Raw genomic sequence first — 21,874 nt, 5'->3', positions numbered from 1 at the left:
CCGGAAGATCGTGGCGGCGGGCGGGTGTGAAAACTCCCGCTGTTTCTCTCCCCGCAAATGCTGCCAGACCTGCTGAGTATTTGCAGCATTTTCTGCTTTTATTGTAGTATGTTAGTTTCCTTGTCTATACCAATCCTAACCTTAGGGTTAGCTGATCCTAACTGGGGCTATAACAGAAACTATGGTTACACTCAGAGGAGGATGCTGGAAAATATAAATGCCATTTAAGGTCAACACACCAACATACATTGATTCATTCAGGAAGCTATTTGGCTGAGGTTCTGTGGAGCTACTGGCATTCAGGGAATTAAACTCCAGCAAGAGCCTGTGGATTAATGAAGGCGAAGATAACATTGAAAAGAAATGGAAATACCAGTTGATTTTATATTGATTTTGGATCTGGGTTTTTGGCACTTGTGCTCTATCATTCCTTTCTTCCCCAGGCTTCTGAAGAACAATGCAACTCCTGCTGCTCAGGAAGTGGAGGATAACTTTGATGGCAATGTCTGCAGATGTACAGGTTTGTAGATTCTTTTAATAAGCAATAATTTGGGGGAATGTATGCAGCATCTTGAAAGAATTTCAGAGGTTTAAAAATAGTGAATTAATCTTCCTGTAACCACTTGTGTTTGAAGTAGGTATTTAATCATCCTGTATTGAGGAAAAGCACCTTTTGGGACTGGTGATAAATTTCATGTGCCTGATTTTGTTATGAGCTATTTGGTGGTTCGAATGCCATTGACAGAATAGATGCTTCAGGTTGCTATGTCCAGTGGTTTATACTTTAATATTTTGTTTCTCTTTTTATAAATTTGGTTCCTCTCACTTCACCATATTTTGTTCCCTTTATGTCACTTATTCATCTTCCACTGATGGGGCTAGGCACTCACCTGTTATCAGCAACAACTATTGTAAAGTGATTGCACCCACTTCATAATTTTGGCACTTTATCATTATGCTAACTGGAAAGTTGCATCATCAGTACAATTTGCAAACTTTGTCACACCTAATATGTGATTTCCTTAAATAATGGGTGAATTTTGTAGTAAATTCTAAATGCAGAATAGAAATTGTTGCCATTGAAATTTCACAAATGTTTAATGTTTTTGTCTTAATTTCTCCCTTTGCTACTTTTATAGCAATGTTAACCTGTTTACTCTAAATGGAATGCTGCCTTTGTTAAAATTGTGGAGAAAGGAATTTATATGGGCACATTAAAGATTCGTATCATAACAGCAACAGAAATAAGGAAATTCTTTTTAGATTGATTTGCTTTCTAGAAATGGAAGGTGGAGGTGAGAGTTGAGAGTTCACTCTCATGATTTCCTGTCCTTTGTCCCAAAATGATTATTGATGAGGAAGGCCATTCAGAGCATTGTAGACTGGGAGCTCCGAAGGTTGTGTTGCCTGCCCGGTGCCAGGTTAAGGACATCTCCTTGCAGCTGGAGCTGAACTTGGAGGGGGAGGACACAGTTATTTAATGTGTGGCTCAAAAAGTAGTATGGGGAAAAAAGGGTTACAATGCATGGGGCACTGGCACCAGTACATGGGTAAGAACAAGCTGTTCCACTGGAATGGGCTCTACTTAAAACGATCTGGGACCAGTGTCCTGTTGAATCGTATAACTAGGACTGTGGAACAGGTCTCTAAACAAATGGTGAGGGGCAGGGGTGGGAGATGTTGGGGAGCATTTGAAATAAGGGAGATTTAAAAATCCGGAGAAAAGCTGAGACAACAGAACAATGTAGGAATGTGGATAAAGGTAAGCACAGTGGGATGGGAAGGGGCAGAGAGCTTAATGGTAATTCTGCGTCAGTGAATAAAGTCCATGCAAGTAATAGCACAAAGGATAGTGCAAAGGCTATGGGCCCTGACATTATTCCGGCAATAGTACTGAAAACTTGTGCTTCAGAACTTGCCACACTGTTCCAGTACAGCCACAACACAGGCATCTACCCGGCTATGTGGAAAATTGCCCAGGTATGTTCTGTACACAAAAAAACAAGACAAATCCAACCCGGCCAATTACCGCCCCATCAGTCTATTCTCCATCATTAGTAAAGTAATGGAAGGGGTCACCAACAGTGCTATCAAGTGGCACTTGCTTAACAATAACCTGCTCACTGATGCCCAGTTTGGCTTCTGCCAGGGCCGCTCAGCTCTTGACCTCATTACAGCCTTGGTTCAGACATGGACAAAGGAGCTGAGTTGCTGAGGTGTGGTGAGAGTGGCTATCCTTGACATCAAGGCCACATTTGGCATCAAGGAGCCCCAGCAAAACTGGAGTCAATGGGAATCAGGAGGAAAACTATCCACTGGTTGGAGTCATACCTAGCACAAAGGAAGAAGGTTGTGATTGTTGGAGGTCAGTCATCTCAGCTCCAGGACATTGTTGCAGGAGTTCCTCAGGGTATTGTCCTCGGCCCAACCATCTTCAGCTGCTTTATCGGTGACCTTCCTTCCATCATAATGTCAGAAGTGGGGATGTTCACTGATGATTGCACAATGTTCTGCACCATTTACAACCCCTCAGATACTGAAGCAGTCCATGTCCAAATGCAGCAAGACCTCAACAATATCCAGGCTTGGCCAGATAATGACCATCTCCAACAAGAGAGAATCTAACCAGTGCCCCTTGACGTTCAATGGCATTACCATCACTGAATCCCCCACTATCAACGTCCTGAGGGTTACCATTGACCAGAAACTGTACTGGGCTAGCCATATAAATACTGTGGCTACAAGAGCAGGTCAGAGGCTAGGAATCCTGCGATGAGTAACTCACCTCCTGACTCCCTGAAGCCTGTCCACCATCTACAAGGTGCAAGCCAGGAGAGTGATGGAATACTCCCCACTTGCCTGGATGAGTGCAGCTCCCACAACACTCAAGGACTTGACACCATCCAGGACAAAGCAGCCCACTTGATTGGCATCAAATCCACAAACATTCACTCGCTCCACCACTGATGCACAGTAGCAGCAGTGTGAACCATCTACAAGATGGACTGCAGGAATTCACCAAGGCCCCTTCGACAACACTTTCCAAACCCACGATCGCTACTGTTTAGAAGGACAAGGGCAGCAGATAGATGGGAACGCTTCCACCTGGAAGCTCCCCTCCAAGTCACTCACCAACCTGACTTGGAAATATATTGCCATTCCTTCACTGTTGCTGGGTCAAAATCCTGGAACTCCCTTCCTAACAACACTGGGTGTGCCTACACCACATGGACTGCAGCGGTTCAAGAAGGCAGCTCACCACCACCTTCTCAAGGGCAACTAGTTATGGACAACTAGAAATAGACAATAAATACGGCCCAGCCAGCGAAGCCCCCATCCAGAGAATGAATAAAAAAACCCAACAAAAAATGATACGAAAGTCTCTTTATCTGAATGTGCGAAACATCTCCACAAGATAGATGAACTAGTGACACAAATAGAGATAAATGGTTTGGATCAAATCACCATTACAGAGACATGGGACGGAACCTTCTGATCTGAATTCTTAAGTCCGGTGGCAGGAGTGGAAGTCGGGGTGATTCCTGCTGCGGGGGGCGGGGTTGGGTTGCGGGCAGGACAGCTGACCACATGCATCCGTGCGGAGCACAATGAATCTCGTAGCTGAGGCGGGCAGAAAGTCGCCATGCCCACCGTTACCTCCTGGATTCAAAGGTACAAGTGCCATATTGAAAGGACACTTGGGCAGCATTCATTCACTGCAGGCCAGGAGCACCAGATTCTGCCAAAACCAAGATATCCCACAAAGGAAAGCAACATGTGGCCCCATGGTTCAGCGAAGTCTCCCTGGAGACTCTCCTCTAGGCCATCAAGCAAAGGCAGGAGGTGCTGTTTCCCTGGAATTGCAGCAGGAGGCCCTCTCATCTGACCACGGCAGTCTGGGAAGAGGTCACACTTTAGCACCCATGGGCCCAGCAACAAGATGTCCAGCAGTGTCACAAGAGGATGAATGATCTGCGCTCCACCAGGGTAACTGATGTAATCATAAGGGCATCAGGCAGACTAAGTATATGCACAGGAATGTCAGACAGGAGTTTGGGTTGCAGCACTCCCAAGCGGACTGAACATCTGCACTGAATGTGTGCCAGCCACTTCATGCTCTCAATCTTCTATCAGTTGCAGGACATCCTGCTTTTTAACCACTTACCGGGGAGGGTTCAGCAGCTGCCATAGGAATACATGCTCCTGAACTGCTCATGCAACCATTAGGATGGCGATCAATCCTTCTGTCCTTCTGCAGGAGAACGCCCACAACAAGCGGGAGTACTTCCCAGACCGGAGGTGGAATTCCCGATATTTGAACCCTCACCCCATATAAGGAGCAGGCTGCAGAGATAGCCGTGAAGGAGCAGGACAATGCATGTGCTGAAGCTGAAATAGGACTCCTCCAGGAAGCCAGTGAGGAGCCTCCAGTCTGCAGTTTCAGCTGCGTCCACAGCGTGGGACATTGATTTAATTAAGGAGCCTGCTTGGTCAGTGACTAAATCTTTCTTTCTCTACTCCATGTACCAGCAAGAAAAGGGGGTGGCCATCGCGCTCGCCCCTCTCCATGCCTGCCTCGCGCTCTGTTTCTGTGTGTGCGTGTGTTTGCCTCTCTCTGTCTGTCTCTCGCGCTCTCTGTCTGTCTCTCGGCCTCGTCCGCTTTCTCCCGCGCTTCAGAGCCTGACAGTTTTGTAGGTGCTGAGCGCTGCACCCATCCTGTGGGAGGCCATGGAAGAAGCCGGTGGGTGGGGGGAGGGGAGCAGAGCGGAGCGGACCGGGTGGGCGGCTGTCCACAGGAAAAGCCAGCGGGGAACCGGACCGTGGGAGATGTCAGTTGTTGGGGTTGGGGGGAGGGAGCACTCCTCACCCACCCCCACCCCCAGCTTGCAGCTTCCCATCCCTGCCCTCCGCTCCTGCTGTCAGGATCACTGGCCTTGCTCTCTCCCTGCAGCCTGGGCCTCTGGTGGCTGCAGCATCAGAACATGGTGGTGGCTGGCCCAGAGCTCAGAGGGGGAAGGTGGTGGGGCAGAGTGCAAATGACTTATAATCGAAAATGGCCATGTAAATCGAATAAAGGTCCTAACGGGTAAACAACGTTGAAGTGAAGTGGCTTAAATTGAGGACTTGCTGGAATAAATCTAGTGAGCATATTCTTTATCGGCTTGCCTCCCATCTCAGAGCCACCAAGCCAGTGCTACGCCCTGTGCCTGTCCTCTGTCTAAACATGCATCCCATCCCCACCCCACCCCTTCCAGGTGAAGGACATCCTGGAGGACCAGAGATGAGTGTTCCTCCCATTCATACATGACTGCGCATGGAGACATTGCCTTTTGACTGGGGTGATGAGAGCCATGTGTGAGATGCCTCCCTCTGACACTATCCAGCTTGCCTCCACTCCCCTTGAGACTCTAGAGCAAGACCGTTACCTTGGCATCATAGAAAAACTAACAACGTGAGCACTCGTCAGGGATGAGCATTCGCCCAGGAGGATGGAGGTTTGGAGTCACGAGTTGACTGCCGTCCACCAGCACCTTGGAGCCATCCAGCTCCCTGCATCCCTTCCTCTGGCTGCAGCAGATGGAAAATCACACAAAGAACAGCAGCTCCAAACCTTGCTGGGATCTCGACATAACGAGACCCGCGAGTCGTAAATATGCCTGTTGCCATCTGGGCTTCATAGAGAGGAGAACAAAACTGAGCACAGTTGTCATCTAGTTGCCTCATGGTTATTAGGGTGTCCTTTTAGTTGACCAATTGTGCTGACCTTGAGCTCCACCTACCTATTAAGACCATCCTCCCACTTTGAGGTAACGCAGTTTAAAATTGGCTGCGTTGCATATTGTTACTTGAAAAATGGTGCGTATTTGTTTATTCATTCATGGGATGTCGGCTTCGCTTGCTGGGCCAGCATTTATTGCCCATAACTAATTGCCCTTGAGAAGGTGGTGTTAAGCTGCCTTCTTGAACTGCTGCTGTCCATGTGATGTAGGTGCACCCACAGTGCTGTTAGAAAGAGAGTTCCAGGGTTTTGACCCAGCAACAGTGAAGGAACAGCGATAGATTTCCAAGTCAGGATGGTGAGTGGCTTGGAGGGGAACTTCCAGGTGGTGGTGTTCCCATGTGTCTGCAGCCCTTGTTTTAGATGGTAGTGGTTGTGGGTTTGGAAGGTGCTGTCGAAGGAGCCTTGGTGAATTCCCGCAATGCATCTTGTAGATGGTACACACTGCTGCTACTGTGCGTCAGTGGTGGAGGAGGGAGTGAATGTTTGTGGATGGGGTGCCAATCAAGCGGGCTACTTTGTCCTGGATGGTGTCAAGCTTCTTGAGTGTTGTGGGAGCTGCACTCATCCAGGCAAGTGGGGAGTATTCCATCACACTCCTGACTTGTGCCTTGTAGATAGTGGACAGGCTTTGTGGAGTTAGGAGGTGGGTTACTCGTTGCACTATTCCTAGCCTCTGACCTGCTCTTGTAGCCACAGTATTTATATGGCTAGCCCAGTTCAATTTCTGATCAATGGTAACCCCCAGGATGTTGATAGTGGGGGATTCAGTGATGGTAATGCCATTGAACGTCAAGGGACGATGGTTGGATTCTGTCTTGTTGGAGATGGTCTTTGCCTGATACTTGTGTGGCGTGAATGTTACTTGCCACTTGTCACTTCAAGCCTGGATATTGTTGAGGTCTTGCTGCATTTGGACATGGACTGCTTCAGTATCTGAGGAGTCATGAATGGTGCTGAACATTGTGCAATCATCAGCAAACATCCCCACTTCTAACATTCTGATGGAAGGAAGGTCATTGATGAAGCAGCTGGAGATGGTTGGGCCAAAGACACTACCCTGAGGAACTCCTACAGTGATGTCCTGGAGCTGAGATGATTGACCTCCAACAACCACAACCATCTTCCTTCGTGCTAGGTATGACTCCAGCCAGCGGAGAGCTTTCCCCCCCAATTCCCATTGACTCCAGTTTTGCTAGGGCTTCTTGATGCCACATTCTGTCAAATGTGGCCTTGATGTCAAGGGCAGTCACTCTGACCGATGGTTTTCAGACTTGCTCCACTACCTTCTACCCTCCCCTGTTACCCACTAACTCCCATCCAATCTTACCATTCCTCTCCCCTCTTTTACCCTTGAACCTCCCCTTGTTACTCTGGACCCTATCACCATCCACCTCCATATGCCTTCCCTCCCCTCAGAGCCTACATCTGTTAACATCTCCATGTCCACCCTGACCCGTCCCATTGTCCGAGCCACCTACTAGTAGTCTACTTCCGTAACCCCCTCCCCACCCCTATGAAATCTTCACTACCCGACTATCACCCTGGACCTGCCAGCCTGCTGCATCCCTCTCCCCCACCTCTGACTCTGACTGTTCCCTCCTCTTCCCTCAGTTCAATCCCTCAGATCCTACCATTGACACCAGTGATCCCGCTCTCTTGGGCCATCTCTCTTCCAACACCTCTGGTGAAGTGGCCTTTTAATGAGCATGCATGCCATGCTAATGCATGGATAAGAAATTCCCGACATTGTTCACTGGGAAGCACTTTAACCGGCAGTCCAGGGAACAGAACTCCTACAGTTCATCCTGATGTCAGGAAACTGATTTTTGGCCTCATGTCAAATTAAGTTTCCCCGCCCACCAAACTTCTGCTGCTGGCAGGACTGAACAATTCCGCCCATGGTTACATGGTGACCAAGGTTAGGAATTAAATATTCCAGGGTACACAACACCTCAAAAGACAGACAGAATGGCAAAGGAGGCAGGGTAACTCTGATAGTAAAGGACGGCATAAGGACATTAGTGTTAAAGGATCTTGTCTCCAAACATGGAAAATCAGTATGGCTGGAGATTAGGAATAGCAAAAATCGAATCCCTGGTGGGAGTAGTTTATAGGCCTCCTAACAGTATTCATACCATTGGATGGAGCATTAAACAAGAAATTGTTGGAGTGCGTAACAAAGGCAATGTAATAATTGTGAAGGGTCTTTAATCTTCGTAAAGGCTGGACCAATCAAATTGGCAAGGGTGGTCTAGAAGATGAGTTTGTAGAATGTTTTCGTAATGGTTTCCAGGAGCAATACCTTGTGGAACCAACTGGGATATAGCTATTTAAGATCTGATATTGTGTAATTAGATAGGTTTAATTAGTAATCACATAGTAAAAGAATTAGTGATCATAATAGAATTGAGTTCAAAGTTTGAAAGTGACATACTCAATCGCAAACAAGAATCTTGAACTTGAACAGCCAATTACATAGGTAAAGTTGATTGGGTAAATGGACTAAAAGGTATGAAGATAAATCAGCAGGAAACATGTAATGAAACGATTCAAGATGTTTAACAAAACACATTCCATTAAAAAAACAAAAACTCAGCAGGAAAGATCCATCCATGGCTTACTCAGGTAGTTAAGGACAGTTTTAGATTAAAAGAAGCTTATAATGGTGCAAAGAATAGTAGCAAGTCTGAGGATTGGGAGAGTTTTAGAAGGCAGCTAAGGCCCAACAAAAGGTTGAAAAAAAAGTGATAAAATAGAATAAGAGAGCAAACTACCCAGAAATATAAAAACAGATTGCAAGAGCTTTCACAAGTATATAAAAAGAAGAGAGTAATGACAGGAAACAATCCTTTAGAAGCAGAGCTATGAAAAATTATTATGGGGAATAAGGAGATGGCAGAGATATTGAACCAATAGTTTGTGTCTATCTTCATAGCAGAAGACACAAGTTGCATCTCAGAAATAGAGGGTAACCTAGGGGTTAATAAGAGTAAGGAAATTAAGGTAATTAATATCAGCAAGAAAAAATACTGGAGAAACTCAGGGGACTAAAATCTGACAAATCCCCAAGACCTGATGGCCCACACCTTAAGAGTTCCGAAAGAGATGGCTGCAGAGATGGTGGATGCTCTGCCTACGATTTTCCAAAATTCCCTTGACTCTAGAATGGTTCTATCACATTGGAAGTTAGAAAATGTAACACTGCTATTCAAGAAAGGAGGGAGGGGAAATAGGGAACTACAGGCCAATTAGCCTGACATCAGGACAGTGCTGGAATCTTTTGTTAAGGAAGTCTTAACAATGCTCTTAAATCATAGTATGATCAGACAAAATCAACAATTTTATGAAAGGGAAATTGTGTTTGACAAATTTATGGGAGTTTTTGAGAACGTAACTAATAGGGTAGATAAAGGGGAACCAGTAGATGTAGTATACCTGGGTTTCCAAAAGGCATTTGCTAAGGTGCCGTACAGAAGCTTAATACACAAGATTAGGGCTCATGGAGTTGTGGATAATATATTAGTATGGTTAGAGGATTGGTTAACTGACAGGAAGCAATGAATGGGCATAAATGGGGTATTTTTAAGTTGGCAGGCTGTGACTAGTGTAGTGCCTCAAGGTTGAGTGCTGGGGCCTCAGCTATTTGCAACCTATATTAATGACTTAGATGAAGGGACAGAATAATTTTTTCTAAGTTTGCTAATGATATAAAACCAGGTGGAAGTGTAAGCTGTGAGGAGCACAGGCTGCCAAGAGATATAGACAGGTTAAGTGAGTGGGCAACGAGATGGCAGATGGAGTGTAACGTGGGGAAGTGTGAGGTCATTCACTTTGGTCATTAGAATAGAAAAGCAGAACAGTTTTTTGAAGGTGTGAAATTGTAGAGGTGTGTAAACAGTACAGTGAAGATTCACTAGATTGCTGCATTAGATGGTTCATTGGTTGGGGTGAGAGGGTTGTCCTATGATGAGAAGCTGAGTAAATTTGGCCTATATTCTCTGGAGTTTAGAAGAATGAGAGGTGATCTCAATGAAGTGTGCTGTACAAGATTCTGAAGGGGTTTGATAGTTTAGATACTGAGGTGGTTTCCGCTGGCCAGTGAATCTAAAACACGATGGTTCAGTCTCAGGATAAGGGGATGATCATTTGGGACTCAGATAAGGAGAAATTTCTTCACTCAAAAGATTGTGAATCTTTGGAATTCTCCACCCCAGCGGTTTGTGAATGCTCCATCGTTGAAAATATTTAAGGCTGGAATGGACAGATTTTTGGTCTCTGTGAGTCGATGGATATGGGGAGCAGGCGGGAAAGTGGAATTGAAGCCCAATAGTAGCCATGATCATATTGAATGGTGGCGCAGGCTCGACGGACCATGTGGTCCACCCCTCCTAACTCTTGTGTTCTTGCTCCTGTGAAGTGCCTTATTGGGACATATTATGTTAAAGGTGCTATATAAATACAAGTTATTATTGTTATCACTCTAGAAAAGAAGAAGTAAACTAGACCCCTAAATAATAGCAAAGATGAATACATTGTAGAGCATCGAGGTTGCTTAAATTAATCAATGAAGAGTAAGTGATTTTGGCTCAGAGACGACCACAACAGGTAAGCTAATAGTTAGTGGAAAAATAAAAAAGATGTGGCTAGAAATACTGGTTTTTGGGTTAATTGGACCGAATTAACTTTAACTTGTGACATTTTAACTTTCTTACAATTGTTATATTGGAATTAAAAAAAACATTATCCAACATGAAGGAAATGCCCTACTAATTCTGTTGGCTAACTTGCTATTCTCTATCTCATTAAATCCAGGCTATCGGCCTATTTTAGATGCCATGAAGTCTTTTGTAAAGGATGCAGATATAAGGCTGAGAGGATCCTTCACTGATATAGAGGTGAAACTAAAACTATTATGGTTCATTATTTAGTTTTGTTGAGATGTTGATAACGAAATTAAATCTTGGATGTTGGGTAGGTCTAAGGCTAACTTGGTAGAATTATCATGTGGGGGAAAAAAAAATCTCAGTATGTGGACAGTGTGGACAAAGCCACCATTTATTTCCTGCATATAGGGTGGAATTTAATGTTGGAGATGGGATTTTGTCCCCTTGCTGCAGAGCTGGCAGGAGCCTCATATCATCTCTGTTGATGAAGGCCCGCAGGTATTAAATGCCCATCCGCACTTAACTAGCCAGCGTTGGGCCTTTCCTGGATTTTGGACTCCAGCGGTGGATGTCCTGCCTGTTACGAGCTGCTAGCCAATCAGAGGCAGTCAGATCTCCATTGCCCATTGGCACTACCAGGAGCGATGGCTGATACTGGTAGTGCACACTCTAATGGCCTAAAATCAACAAGGTACCCAGGCCAAAGGTGAGTGAGGACAGGAAGAGGGTCACTGGCTGGGTGCAGGGGGATCAGAAGAAAGGGTAGGGATTGGCTCTCAAAGGCACCCACCCTCCTCCACCACCCCACCCCGATGCCATAATCCCTTGATCAGGCACCAAGTGCTTTTGAATGAGCATTGGGCTCCTCACAGTTTGCATACCAACAGTGGCAGGATGAGGCCCTTAAGTGGGCAATTCTTAAGTGAGCGTTTATTGCCTGCTTAAGGGTTCAGTTAGCACCTGAGCAGGAAGGCTATCTGCGAACCTGCCAGGCCCCACACTTAATCGGGCAGAGGTGGGAAGGCAGCAGGGTCCCCACCCCATACCCTTCTGCTCCTTTAAATGCCTCCGACCTCCAAACTCACTGCTGGGGGGTATTTAAATTCTGCCCATAGTTAACCTTGAGAAGGTGTTGGTAGGCTGCCTTCTTAATCTGCTGTAGTTTGTATGGTAATGGTACCACGGTTTTGCTGTTAGGTAAGGAGTTCCAGGATTTTAAACTATGGAAGAACATTAACATTTGGCAGGATGGTCTGTGACTTCGTAGAATCACAAAACCCGCATCTTTTTATTTTCCCACTGACTTAAAAACTTACATCTCACTTGTTGCTGCCTTCTCTGAGCCAAAAACCACTTATCCCCTATTGAATGATTCAAATGATCTTGTTGCTCTACAATGTGGTCACTGAGTATTCAGCTTTGCAACTATCTAGGATATTTCTTCTTCTCTATTGCGACAGTGAAGAAAAAGCACTCCTTGAGACTTTCTTTCCCCTTGAAACTTTGGTGATCAGGGCCACTAAATTGAATGTGGATCTGATATGTAACTTTTAGTGACGTGTAACTACGGGTCAGAAAGCAATCACAATGTTATCATTTCAAATAGTACAGAGGGAGCACAGAGGAGACTATTTGGCCTGTCATTCCTATGCTGGCTCTGCAAATTTCAAACTTGTATGTCCTATACCCAGGTCCTGGTTATTTGTATATAAAATAAGAAGAGAAATAGACCTAATAGAGAAATAGATGTTAGTAGTTATCTCACCATTGACATTCTGATGACAAGCCTGTAATTGGCAGATTTGTTCATGGGATGCAATTGCTGCTGGCAAAGCCAGTATTTATTGCCAACCATCATTACCCTTGAGAAGGTGGCCCCCTTCTTGAACAGCTGCAGCCAATGAGGTATAGGTACGCCCACAGTGCTGTTATGGACGCAGTTCCAGGTTATTGACACAGTGTCAGTGAAGGAACGGCAATATAATTCCAAGTCAAAGAGTCTGTGACTTGGAAGGAAATTAGCAGTTGGTGGTATTCCCATGCATTTGCTGCCCTGTCCTTCTAGGTAATAGAGGTCATGGGTTTGGAAGGTGCCATCAAAAGAGTCTTGAGCAATGCATCATGTGATGGTGCAAACTGCTGCCCATGTGTGCCAGTGGTGGAGGGAGTGAATGTGAATGCAAGGTACCAATCAAGTGGGCTGCTTTGTCATGGGTGGTATTGAGCTTTGAGTGTTGTCGGTGCTGCACTCATTCAGGCAAATGGAGAGTATTCCATCACACTTCTGACTCATGCCTTGTAGATGAACAGGCTTTGGGGAGTCAGGAGGTGAATTATTCTTCGCAGAATTTCCAGCCTCTGACCTCTAATAGCCATAGTATTTATCTGGCTGATCCAGTTCAGTTTCCAACTTTCATTGCCATCAAGTAACTTGTTATTGTTGCACTTAATGCAATTTTTCAAAGTATTCTTCTATTTCCAGGAGATTTTAGGCAGTTTTAGTCAGCAGATGTGTTATTTACTGCAGTATGAATTTTTGTATATGTGCTTTTTCATGAGAATGTTTTCATTTTAATAACATTTGCTGCATGCATGGACAATGATATGTGCCATTGAATGTCCCCTTTCACAAACTTTATAAAATGAGATGAAGCCTCCTTAAAAGGAACACGAATGCTCCTTTCAATAAGAGGCTATAACTAAATGGAACTCATGACAAGTAAACTGCACTTGTTCTTGGCTTCAAACAGAAGAGAGTTATTTATTTGGCAGCTTTAACATAATAAAATGTTCCAGTGCACTTCAAGAGTGTAAGCAGACAGAAATTGATAAAAATTAAAAGGAGGTATTAAGACTTTTAACTAAAAAACTGGTCAAAGTGGTAGGTTTTGAAGAGCATTGAAAAGGAAGAGAGAGGGTTCAAGGCATAGGAAGAGATTCCAGAGCTTAGGGCTTCAGAGACTGAGGCCATGGCTGCCCATGGTGAGCAAAGGGTGTGGAGATGCACAAGAGGCCAGAGTTGAAGGAATGCAGAGTACCCTGAAGGTTAAGGTTGGAGGAGATTTCAAAGCTGGGGAGGGGTGAGACCATGGAGGGATTTGAACATGATAAGAATTGTTCCCAGTGCACTGGAAACAAGGAACTGGTAATTATATCACATCTTTTAATGCCTGAGAAAATATTCTAAAACACAACATATGAAATAAAATAAAGTATGGTGATTGTCATGTAAACATGTCTGTCATTTTGTGCTCAGTATGGTTGCAAAAAATAGCAGCATAAGTTAAATGACAAATTAATCTGTTTTATGGTAGTGTTGGCTCAATGAATAATGTTGGCAAGAACATTGCTAGAAAATCCTGTTCTTCAAATTATACCATGAGATCTTTAAACATGAACAAGAGAGTGTAGGGGCACAATTTTTGCTCTAATGAACTGTGGCAATTTCGAAGGCATGACCCACATTTTTTTGGACTTGATTTACAGTTTTTAAGATCTTTAGGCATTTTAGAGCCTGTGGTGTTTGTTCTATATTGTGCCCATTTGTGTTCACAGGATATGATGATATGTCCCAAGACGAAGTGGCCTTGTAAGAGGAGCTCTTTGGGTGAAGTTGTACCTTGCACTGGTCCAGCAGAGGGCAGCACCAGCCAGCTTTACAATAAGGATGGAATAAAATGGTACCAGCCCACAACGCTAACTCAGCTATATCTATTAATGCAGGAGCACTCTAGAGAAGCTGTCAAACTCGTACATGGAGACACTGCTAAAGGTACCCAAAGAGGTGGAAATTGTGCAGATGTTCTAAGAAACTTTTTAATTTTCTCCCACTTAAGTTGATGGCTTAAGCGAAAAATACATTGCAGATGTTATATCAACAGGAGCTTTTTTACCCAAAGTAGAAATATTTTTACTAAGTGTTTCACATTTTTTCCCTGCCTGATAAGAAAAGGCCATTCAGCCATGCAGCAAGTCTATTTTTCCACAGACCCAAGTACAATTTATGCTGTCAGAGACTTTACCCAACTTACTTCATGTCCGGAGGAGGGTGAGAGGAGTTGTTTTGCCACATATACCAGTACTGTCTCCCCAGTTCTCTGAGATAATCCAACAAATCCTCAGGATCGCAATCAGGCACCATAATCACCATTGTATAGCTCTGCCCAGTAGACTTATCTCTGATCTAATTTCCTTGTTCAGATATAGATTAAATGACTACTGTTGGAAAGGTGGGAGTCAGACTCTTAGCCTGTTACTAATTAACTTCTGGCAGTTGGTTTTTTCTGCTTTCATTGGACAAGTTTGCAAGATTTAATTGATAAGGTATGCCAGTCTTTTCTGTCACAGCTGTCATTGCAGCTCCCTCCCTGACACAATGGGCAGAGTTTAGTTCCAGTATTTAGTACCGGTTGTAGAACTGATGGGAGTCCCTGCGTTGCTTCTGCCTGGTAGGGTTGATGCTATTCAAGTGCAATCGGACACTACCTGCCAATATCGGGCCTCCCATACGATCAAGGACCCAGGAGGGTAGAAATCCCGCCCCCTAATAGCTTCTGGGCAATCAGAAGCCGGCAGTTCTCAGCACTACCAGGAGTGGTGGCTGCTGCCTGTAATGCACCAAGGCCTTCACCATGGATTTTTGCTGGGTCTCTTGAAACAGGTGAGTGGGGCAGGGCGGGGGTCATGGGAAGGGGGTCACCAACTGGGAGAGGTGGAGCTCAGATGAAAGGGCAGGGGGGGTGGCTGTCAGTGGCACCCCTCACCCTCCCTGATGCCAGGTACCTAGATCAGGCACTGAGTGCCTATCAATGAGGGACACCCCGCTACATGGGGCCATAGGCAACCCCAACAGGGAAGGACGGATGATCTGTACAAGTCCCATTAAACCCCTGAGCCACCAATGAGCTCAGGATAATTTAAATGCCTTTAATTGACTCATTGCCATCCCATCGCCAGTAAGCAAGATTTGTGCATCAGGCCCTTCCCGCCACACTAAAGTAGTATCCTTTTTCTTGACACCAGGAACTGGATGAGAGTACTCCCACTCGATTTTCCTGATCCCTCTGTCATCATGCCCGCTCCGGTGAGCTGAATTAAATCCCAGCCGTTGTGGGTGAAATAGACCAACATGGGTCCAGTTCATAGTTTCCCCTCTCCCATTTGCTAGCTGCCAATTGTTTTGCTTCCTTTGACTACTTCCAGCAAATGCTTTCTACCTTGTCCTTGCTATAAAGTGGTTTCAGGAATACAAAGGACTCTGGGGACTATTGACACTATATTGACTGGTATAAGTTGACTGGAACACAAACTGGTTGAGTGAAATGCAAGTAGGGGAGGGAAGATAAACCGTAGACAAAGTTGTACTGCATTGCAGATTTTAAGCACAAAAAGTGCAGAGCACAGCAACATTATCGGCTATCAATTTTTAGTGCCAACAATGCGGGCTTTTTTTTTGCTGAACTTGGCAATAGTGAAGTGAAAGGCAGGCATTGTCAAAGGCAAAATTGAATGAACAAACAAATTTGTTCTGCAGCAGTTTAGTTCTAAGTAAATGGCTTGTGGGTGTTGTAACAGGAGACCAATAATCTAAATATTTCCTAGATCATTCTTTTGAGCATATATTTTGTCTAATTCAGGGTCAAACATTTTTTGGGGCTGACGTTCTGACATTTGTGCCAGGATCTGCCTGGAAGTAACCTCTGAATCTGACCCTGCCAAAGTGCCTGGAATCAGGGAGAAGGCGTCTTTTACATGTTGACATATTAATGGCAGGTCCCTGCTAGGGGACCATCTTGGAGTTTGGAGGTTGGGAGGGAGTGAGGTGAGGGGGTGAGGTGTGGGATTGGGTTCACTAGACTGGAGAGGCCACAAAATGCCGAACAAAAAAATGTTATCCCATCCACCTAGCTGCATCTGCTCTGACATGAGCTGCCTCAAATAAGGCTGCATGGAAACGGTTAGACAAGGCTTTAGCTGGCCTAATTCACAGCCTTGTCAGTGTACTCCCACTCTCTTTATGGGGGAATGTGCCAGAAGACCCAGAGACTTTTGGTCATTTTCTGCCTTCTTCATTATGTAAGTCCAAATAATTTCACATAATTAAGAGCAAATGTATCCTCTGATTAACAATTTTCTCATAGGCGTCTACAAGGGAGATGGTCCTTATAAAATCTTCATTGATGTGAAAGGAGTCCCTGATCTCTACAAGGTCACGATGGAACCTGGTGGTTTAAAGGTGTCGTCCAATGTCACCCTGAGTTCACTCATTGACTACTTGAAACAATATTCTGACCAATCACCATCCTACAAAGTTATAGCTCGTCACTTGCTCAAGGTTGCAAATGGACCTGTGAGAAATGTAAGTTTTACTGCTGCTTAGTTTTGTCAAAGAATTTATGCTTTTTGCAAGAAATGTTCTTGGTTTATTAGTTGTCACTAATAATGGTTCAACTGCAGCTATTTCAGACAATCTGTTAAAAGACAATAAACTACTTTCAGGTGGGAAAGGAGGGGAGAATGATTGGGTCATTCCAATGAGCCACCAAACTCCTAACTATTCAACTAACTTTTCATACATGTACACCAGTCCATGTTATTCTGCCTTGCGTATCACAGCTATCTCTCTATTTTTCATTCATGACCCTTTCTGGCCCTCTGTCTCCTCAGCTTCCTGTCACTCAGTTGTGCCATCCTTTATTTCTCCCCTCCCTTGTGCTTTGGCCCCTCAACCCTTTCTCCAGCCTACCATCTCTAATCTCCTGCTCCCATCCCAGGCTTGCCTCCACCCAAATAAACACACAGTTACACTCTGTGCCACTCTCTGCTTTCTCCGTAGGGCCCATCAAGGCACTCATTGCTGCCTTGTTATGAAAACAACCCCAATTACCCAGCCTCCATTCTCACTGGCTTCGCTGACCTGTGCGCCTGGGTGCTTGATTTTGTCAACCTTTTTATTGTACTCGCCATTGCCCTTTTGGATTCTTCCAACTATCAGTAATGACTACCTTCATCAAATTTGGTAAAGAACGACTGTTCACTCGCATGTTAGACTTTTACCATCCATGACCTTATTTTTGGTGATTGCACTTACATCAAATTTGGCTTACCTATGGTGATACATTGCGATTTACTAAAGCCTTTCGGCCTGGCTATACTTTAAACCTACTGCTGTGCCCAAACCATTGTGTCCCCTGTCATCAAAACTCACATTTTCTCCTCCTTGGGCCACCCTGCTTGCCTCTAATTTATGATCTACGTTCTCTAATGCCCCAAAGCCCTACCCCAGGTTTCTTACTGATCCCTCCTTTTCTACCTGAACCACTGTACTGTGATTCTTCATCTTCAGTGATTTCAATTTCCATCCCAACTCACTTTGTGCTCTCTCTCTGCTCTGAAGTCACTTACCTCATGTCCTTCTATGGCCCCTCCTAACCATCTTGATAGGGGCCTTATTGACTCTGCCATCTCAAGTAGGCTATCTCCTATGGTCTCAATCCCAGATATGGCCATTTTAGACACTATCTTGTATTGCTCACACCTGTCTTCTAACCACACTTACTCCTGCGTTCCTGGGAAGAAATTTTTCCCAAATCCCTGAATTTGCAATCTCTTGTGTCCTCGCTTCAGCACGTTACTTCTGCATCTGTCGAACAGTCCCCAGACCAACGATGATGGAGCAGGCCCTGAGTACAGTTAAGTGGGTTAAGGACTCCAGTCAAGCAGGCCCCGGCTAGGTGGGGAGAGGGCTTTGGTCACGATGGTGACAGATGGTCTTCCAGCAGGTGACAGCCCTTGCTGTGGAGTGGGGGGGAGGGGGGTGTTGGTTCCTTTTGCGGGCCACAGGGTGTCTGATGTAGAGATACCCCCACCAAGTCCACAGGGAGGTCACCAGGTTTTGCCAGAGAGCTTACCCAGGTGGCAAAGCCTCCAGTGGTAAAATACCACTGGTCGCTGGAAGAGACAAAGGGAACAGGCCCTTAAATGACTGCCCTCCACCTACCCTGCAGCTGGTGAAATGTCAGCAGAGAAGGGAAGGCAGTGGACATTGCATCCCCCTGCCAGCTCACCCAATTTGACTCCTGCCAGCCTACTCCCAAGGGATGGGGGTGGCGGATGTAAAATTCCAGCCATGGTTTCATTCTTGCTATCTGGTAGTAGCCAGAACATCCCCACCATGTATCGCTTCTTAACCATGAGCTATTATCCGAGGTGCCCCTAAGGAGCTATTCTTGGCCCCTGCCTCTTAGTTATCTGCATACTGCCCTTTTGCAGCATAGTCAGAAGACATGGGCCGGAGTTTCCTGTCCCCTCCCACTGGCGGGATCTTCCGTCCCCGCCAAAGTCAATGGATGTTTGAATGGTTCGCCTCATCCGCTGCGGTGGGGCAGGAAAATCCCGGCCATGGGGTCAACTTCAACTAAGCCACCACCTCTCTCAAGCCTTCTACTGCTTCTATGTTTTTGGATTACTTGTACGACATTCAGCCTTAGATGAGCTGCAATTTCCTCCTGTTAAACGTTAGGGTGAACAAAGTAATAGCCTTTAGTTCCTGCCATGTAAGTCCTTCCATGTAAGTCCTTCCCTTGCTATGGATTCCATCGCACTCCGCAGCCACTATTTCAGATGGAACTAACCTTTATGCAACCTTAGCATCCTATTCAATTCCAAGCTGAGCTTTAGACCCCATGTTTTCACCCATTACAGATATTTCATCTCTTAATATTACTCACTTCTATTTTAGCCCATCTGCAGCTGAAAAACTCATTCACAACTTTGGCTCTATCAGTTTTAAAGTACTCACTGTCCTTCCCTTATAATACAGGCATATGGACTCCAAGATAGAGGGATGTCTGATTAATAATCTTTTTTGATGAAAGCACTAATACAACCCATTATATGAGAGTTCATAAGATTAGTACCAAGAAAACTCAAACTGAAAACTTATCAGGAATTGAAAACCCACATTTTCTCACCACATACACTAGCCCTATACAAGACTAGGTTGAGTTCTTAAAGTGCGGTACCTTTATGTGGGTAATCATGTGCGATAAACGCAAGTTTGGTGCATAACAGCGTGTTTCTACTATGTGCAGTTGGTTGTAAAAACATATGGTTAATACGTCATCACTTTTCCTTTAGATATTTATTACGATTATTTATTTTCCTTTCACACTCACCTCCTGATTTCCATACACCCTGGCACCATTCTAACAATTAAATTTCCCTTCTCACACCAACCTACTGCCCAATGTTGCATCCTGTAATTTTGTGTCCAGGCACTGATTTACTCCCATCTTTCACACTCCATAAACTTCAGCTCACCCTGTTGGAGACTATTATACGCTCACCCATTTCCCTGGATTTTTCTAATTTACATTAGCTCCCATTCTATCAATGCCTCTAATTTGAAACTCTCATTCTTAAAACACGTCATGGCCCTCTCCATGTAACTTCCTCTACTCCTACAATGGTCCCCCACCTTCTTCATCCCAGAACTCTGTATTCATCTGACAATGGCCTAATATGGTTTGTAGTTTCTTAAGCAGGGTTGATGGATTTTCAAAGAATACAATCATAGAATGATAACAGCACAGAAGGAGGCAATTCGGCCTGTTGCGTCTCTGCAAGCTCTCTGTAAGAGCTGATCAGCTAGGCCCATTCTCCTGCCTTTGGCCTGTAGCCCTGCAAGTTTTTTTTGTTCAGATAATTATCCGATTTTCTTTTAAAAACCACAATTGGATCTGCCTCCATCATACTATCAATCACTGCATTCCAGATCCTAAACACTCATTGTGATTAAAAAGGAACCCTCATGTCAACTCTGGTTCTTTCGCCTATGACCTTAAATTGGTGTCTTCTGCTTCTCACTATTTCCACCATTGGTAATAGTTCCTTCCTATCTACTCTGCCCAGACACCTCATGATTTTGAACACCTCTATCAAATCTCCTCTTAACCTTCTTTTCTCTAGGAGAACAGCCCCAGCTTCTCCAATCTATCCTCGTAACTGAATTCTCTCATCGTTGGACCCATTCTTTAAATCTTTCCTGCACCCTCTCTAAATTTTTTACACCCTTCCTAAAGTGTCGTGCTTAGAATTGGACACAGTACACAGTTGAGGCTGAACCAGAGTTTTTAAAGGTTCTTCACAGCTTCATTGCTTTAGTACTCCAGGCCTCTATTTATAAAGCTGAATATCCTGAATGCCATTTTCTCACCCTGCCCTGCTAAGTAACATTCGCACCACACAAGTGCGAGGCAATGACCATCTCCAACAACAGAGAATATAACCATCGCTCCTTGATGTTCAATTGCACTACCATTGCTGAATCCCTCACTATCAACATCCTGGGGGTTACCATTGACCAGAAACTGAACTGGACCAGCCATATAAATATTATGGCTACAAGAGCAGGTCAGAGGCAGATAATCCTGCAGCAAGTAACTCACTTCCTGACTCCCCAAAGCCTGTCTACCATACACAAGGCACAAGTGAGGAGTGTGATGGAATACTCTCTGCTTGCCTGTCCAACAACACTCCAGAAGCTTAACACCACCCAAGACAAAGCAGCCCACTTGATGCCCCATCCACAAACATTCACCACCTCCACCACCGACGTACAGTGGCAGCAGTGTGTACCATCTACAAGATGCACTGCAGGAACTTACCAAAGCTCCATAGACAGCTCCTTAGACCAAACTCACGACCTCTACCATCTAGAAGGACAAGGGCAACAGACACATGGGAACACCACTACCTGGAAGTTCCCCTCCAAGCCACTCGCCATCCTGGCCTGGAAATATATCGCCGTTCCTTCACTGTCGCTGGGTCAAAATCCTGGAACTCCCTCCCTAACAGCATTCTGTGAGTATCACATGGTCTGCAGGGGTTCAAGAAGGCAGTTCAGTACTAGCTTCTCTGGCAATTAGGGATGGACAATAATTGCTGGCCTAGCCAGCAACACCCACATCCCATGAATGAATATTAAAAATTGTCAATGATTTGTGTACACACATGCCCAAGTACTTCTGCTCCTGCATTTCTTTTAGAATTGTATTCTTTGTTATATATTGCTTTTCTCCATTTTTCTTACCAAAATATATTGCTTCGCACTTCTGTGCATAATTTCATCTGCATGTGCCTGCCCATTCCACCAGCCTGTCTACACGCTCTTGAAGTGTATTTGTCATATATATGTCAGGCTCAAAGTGAACCAAATACAGTTGTTCAGTCATTTAGGACAAATATTGCCGTAGCCAGAATATTGAATGTTTGGACAACTTGCGCTTGTATAGCACCATTGACAAGAGTAAAATGTCCCATGGTACTTTGCAGGGATGTTATCAAACCAACTTTGTCACCAGTTGAGTGAGCTGCGTCAGATGTGCTAATTCTTTGTCTTCTATAATGAAGTCATCCTCAGCACATT

At 44.8% G+C, this 21,874-nt stretch overlaps 1 protein-coding gene across 1 annotated transcript in view; it reads left to right on the top strand.

Annotated features, from left to right (window-relative positions):
* The window catches only part of LOC144694130 (uncharacterized), a 220,675-nt gene that overhangs the window by 84,520 nt on the left and 114,281 nt on the right, over positions 1–21,874 (top strand). The window contains exons 6-9 of the mRNA XM_078564486.1: positions 444–520; positions 10,595–10,677; positions 14,002–14,218; positions 16,587–16,804. Of these exons, the coding sequence (XP_078420612.1) occupies positions 444–520; positions 10,595–10,677; positions 14,002–14,218; positions 16,587–16,804 (595 nt within the window). The remainder of the gene's footprint in view (positions 1–443; positions 521–10,594; positions 10,678–14,001; positions 14,219–16,586; positions 16,805–21,874) is intronic.

Source organism: Cetorhinus maximus, chromosome 2, assembly GCF_964194155.1.
Source record: "Cetorhinus maximus chromosome 2, sCetMax3.hap1.1, whole genome shotgun sequence".
NCBI classification, from domain to species: Eukaryota; Metazoa; Chordata; class Chondrichthyes; order Lamniformes; family Cetorhinidae; genus Cetorhinus; species Cetorhinus maximus.
Note: the sequence above shows the minus strand (reverse complement) of the source record. Positions and strands in the feature narration are given on the sequence as shown.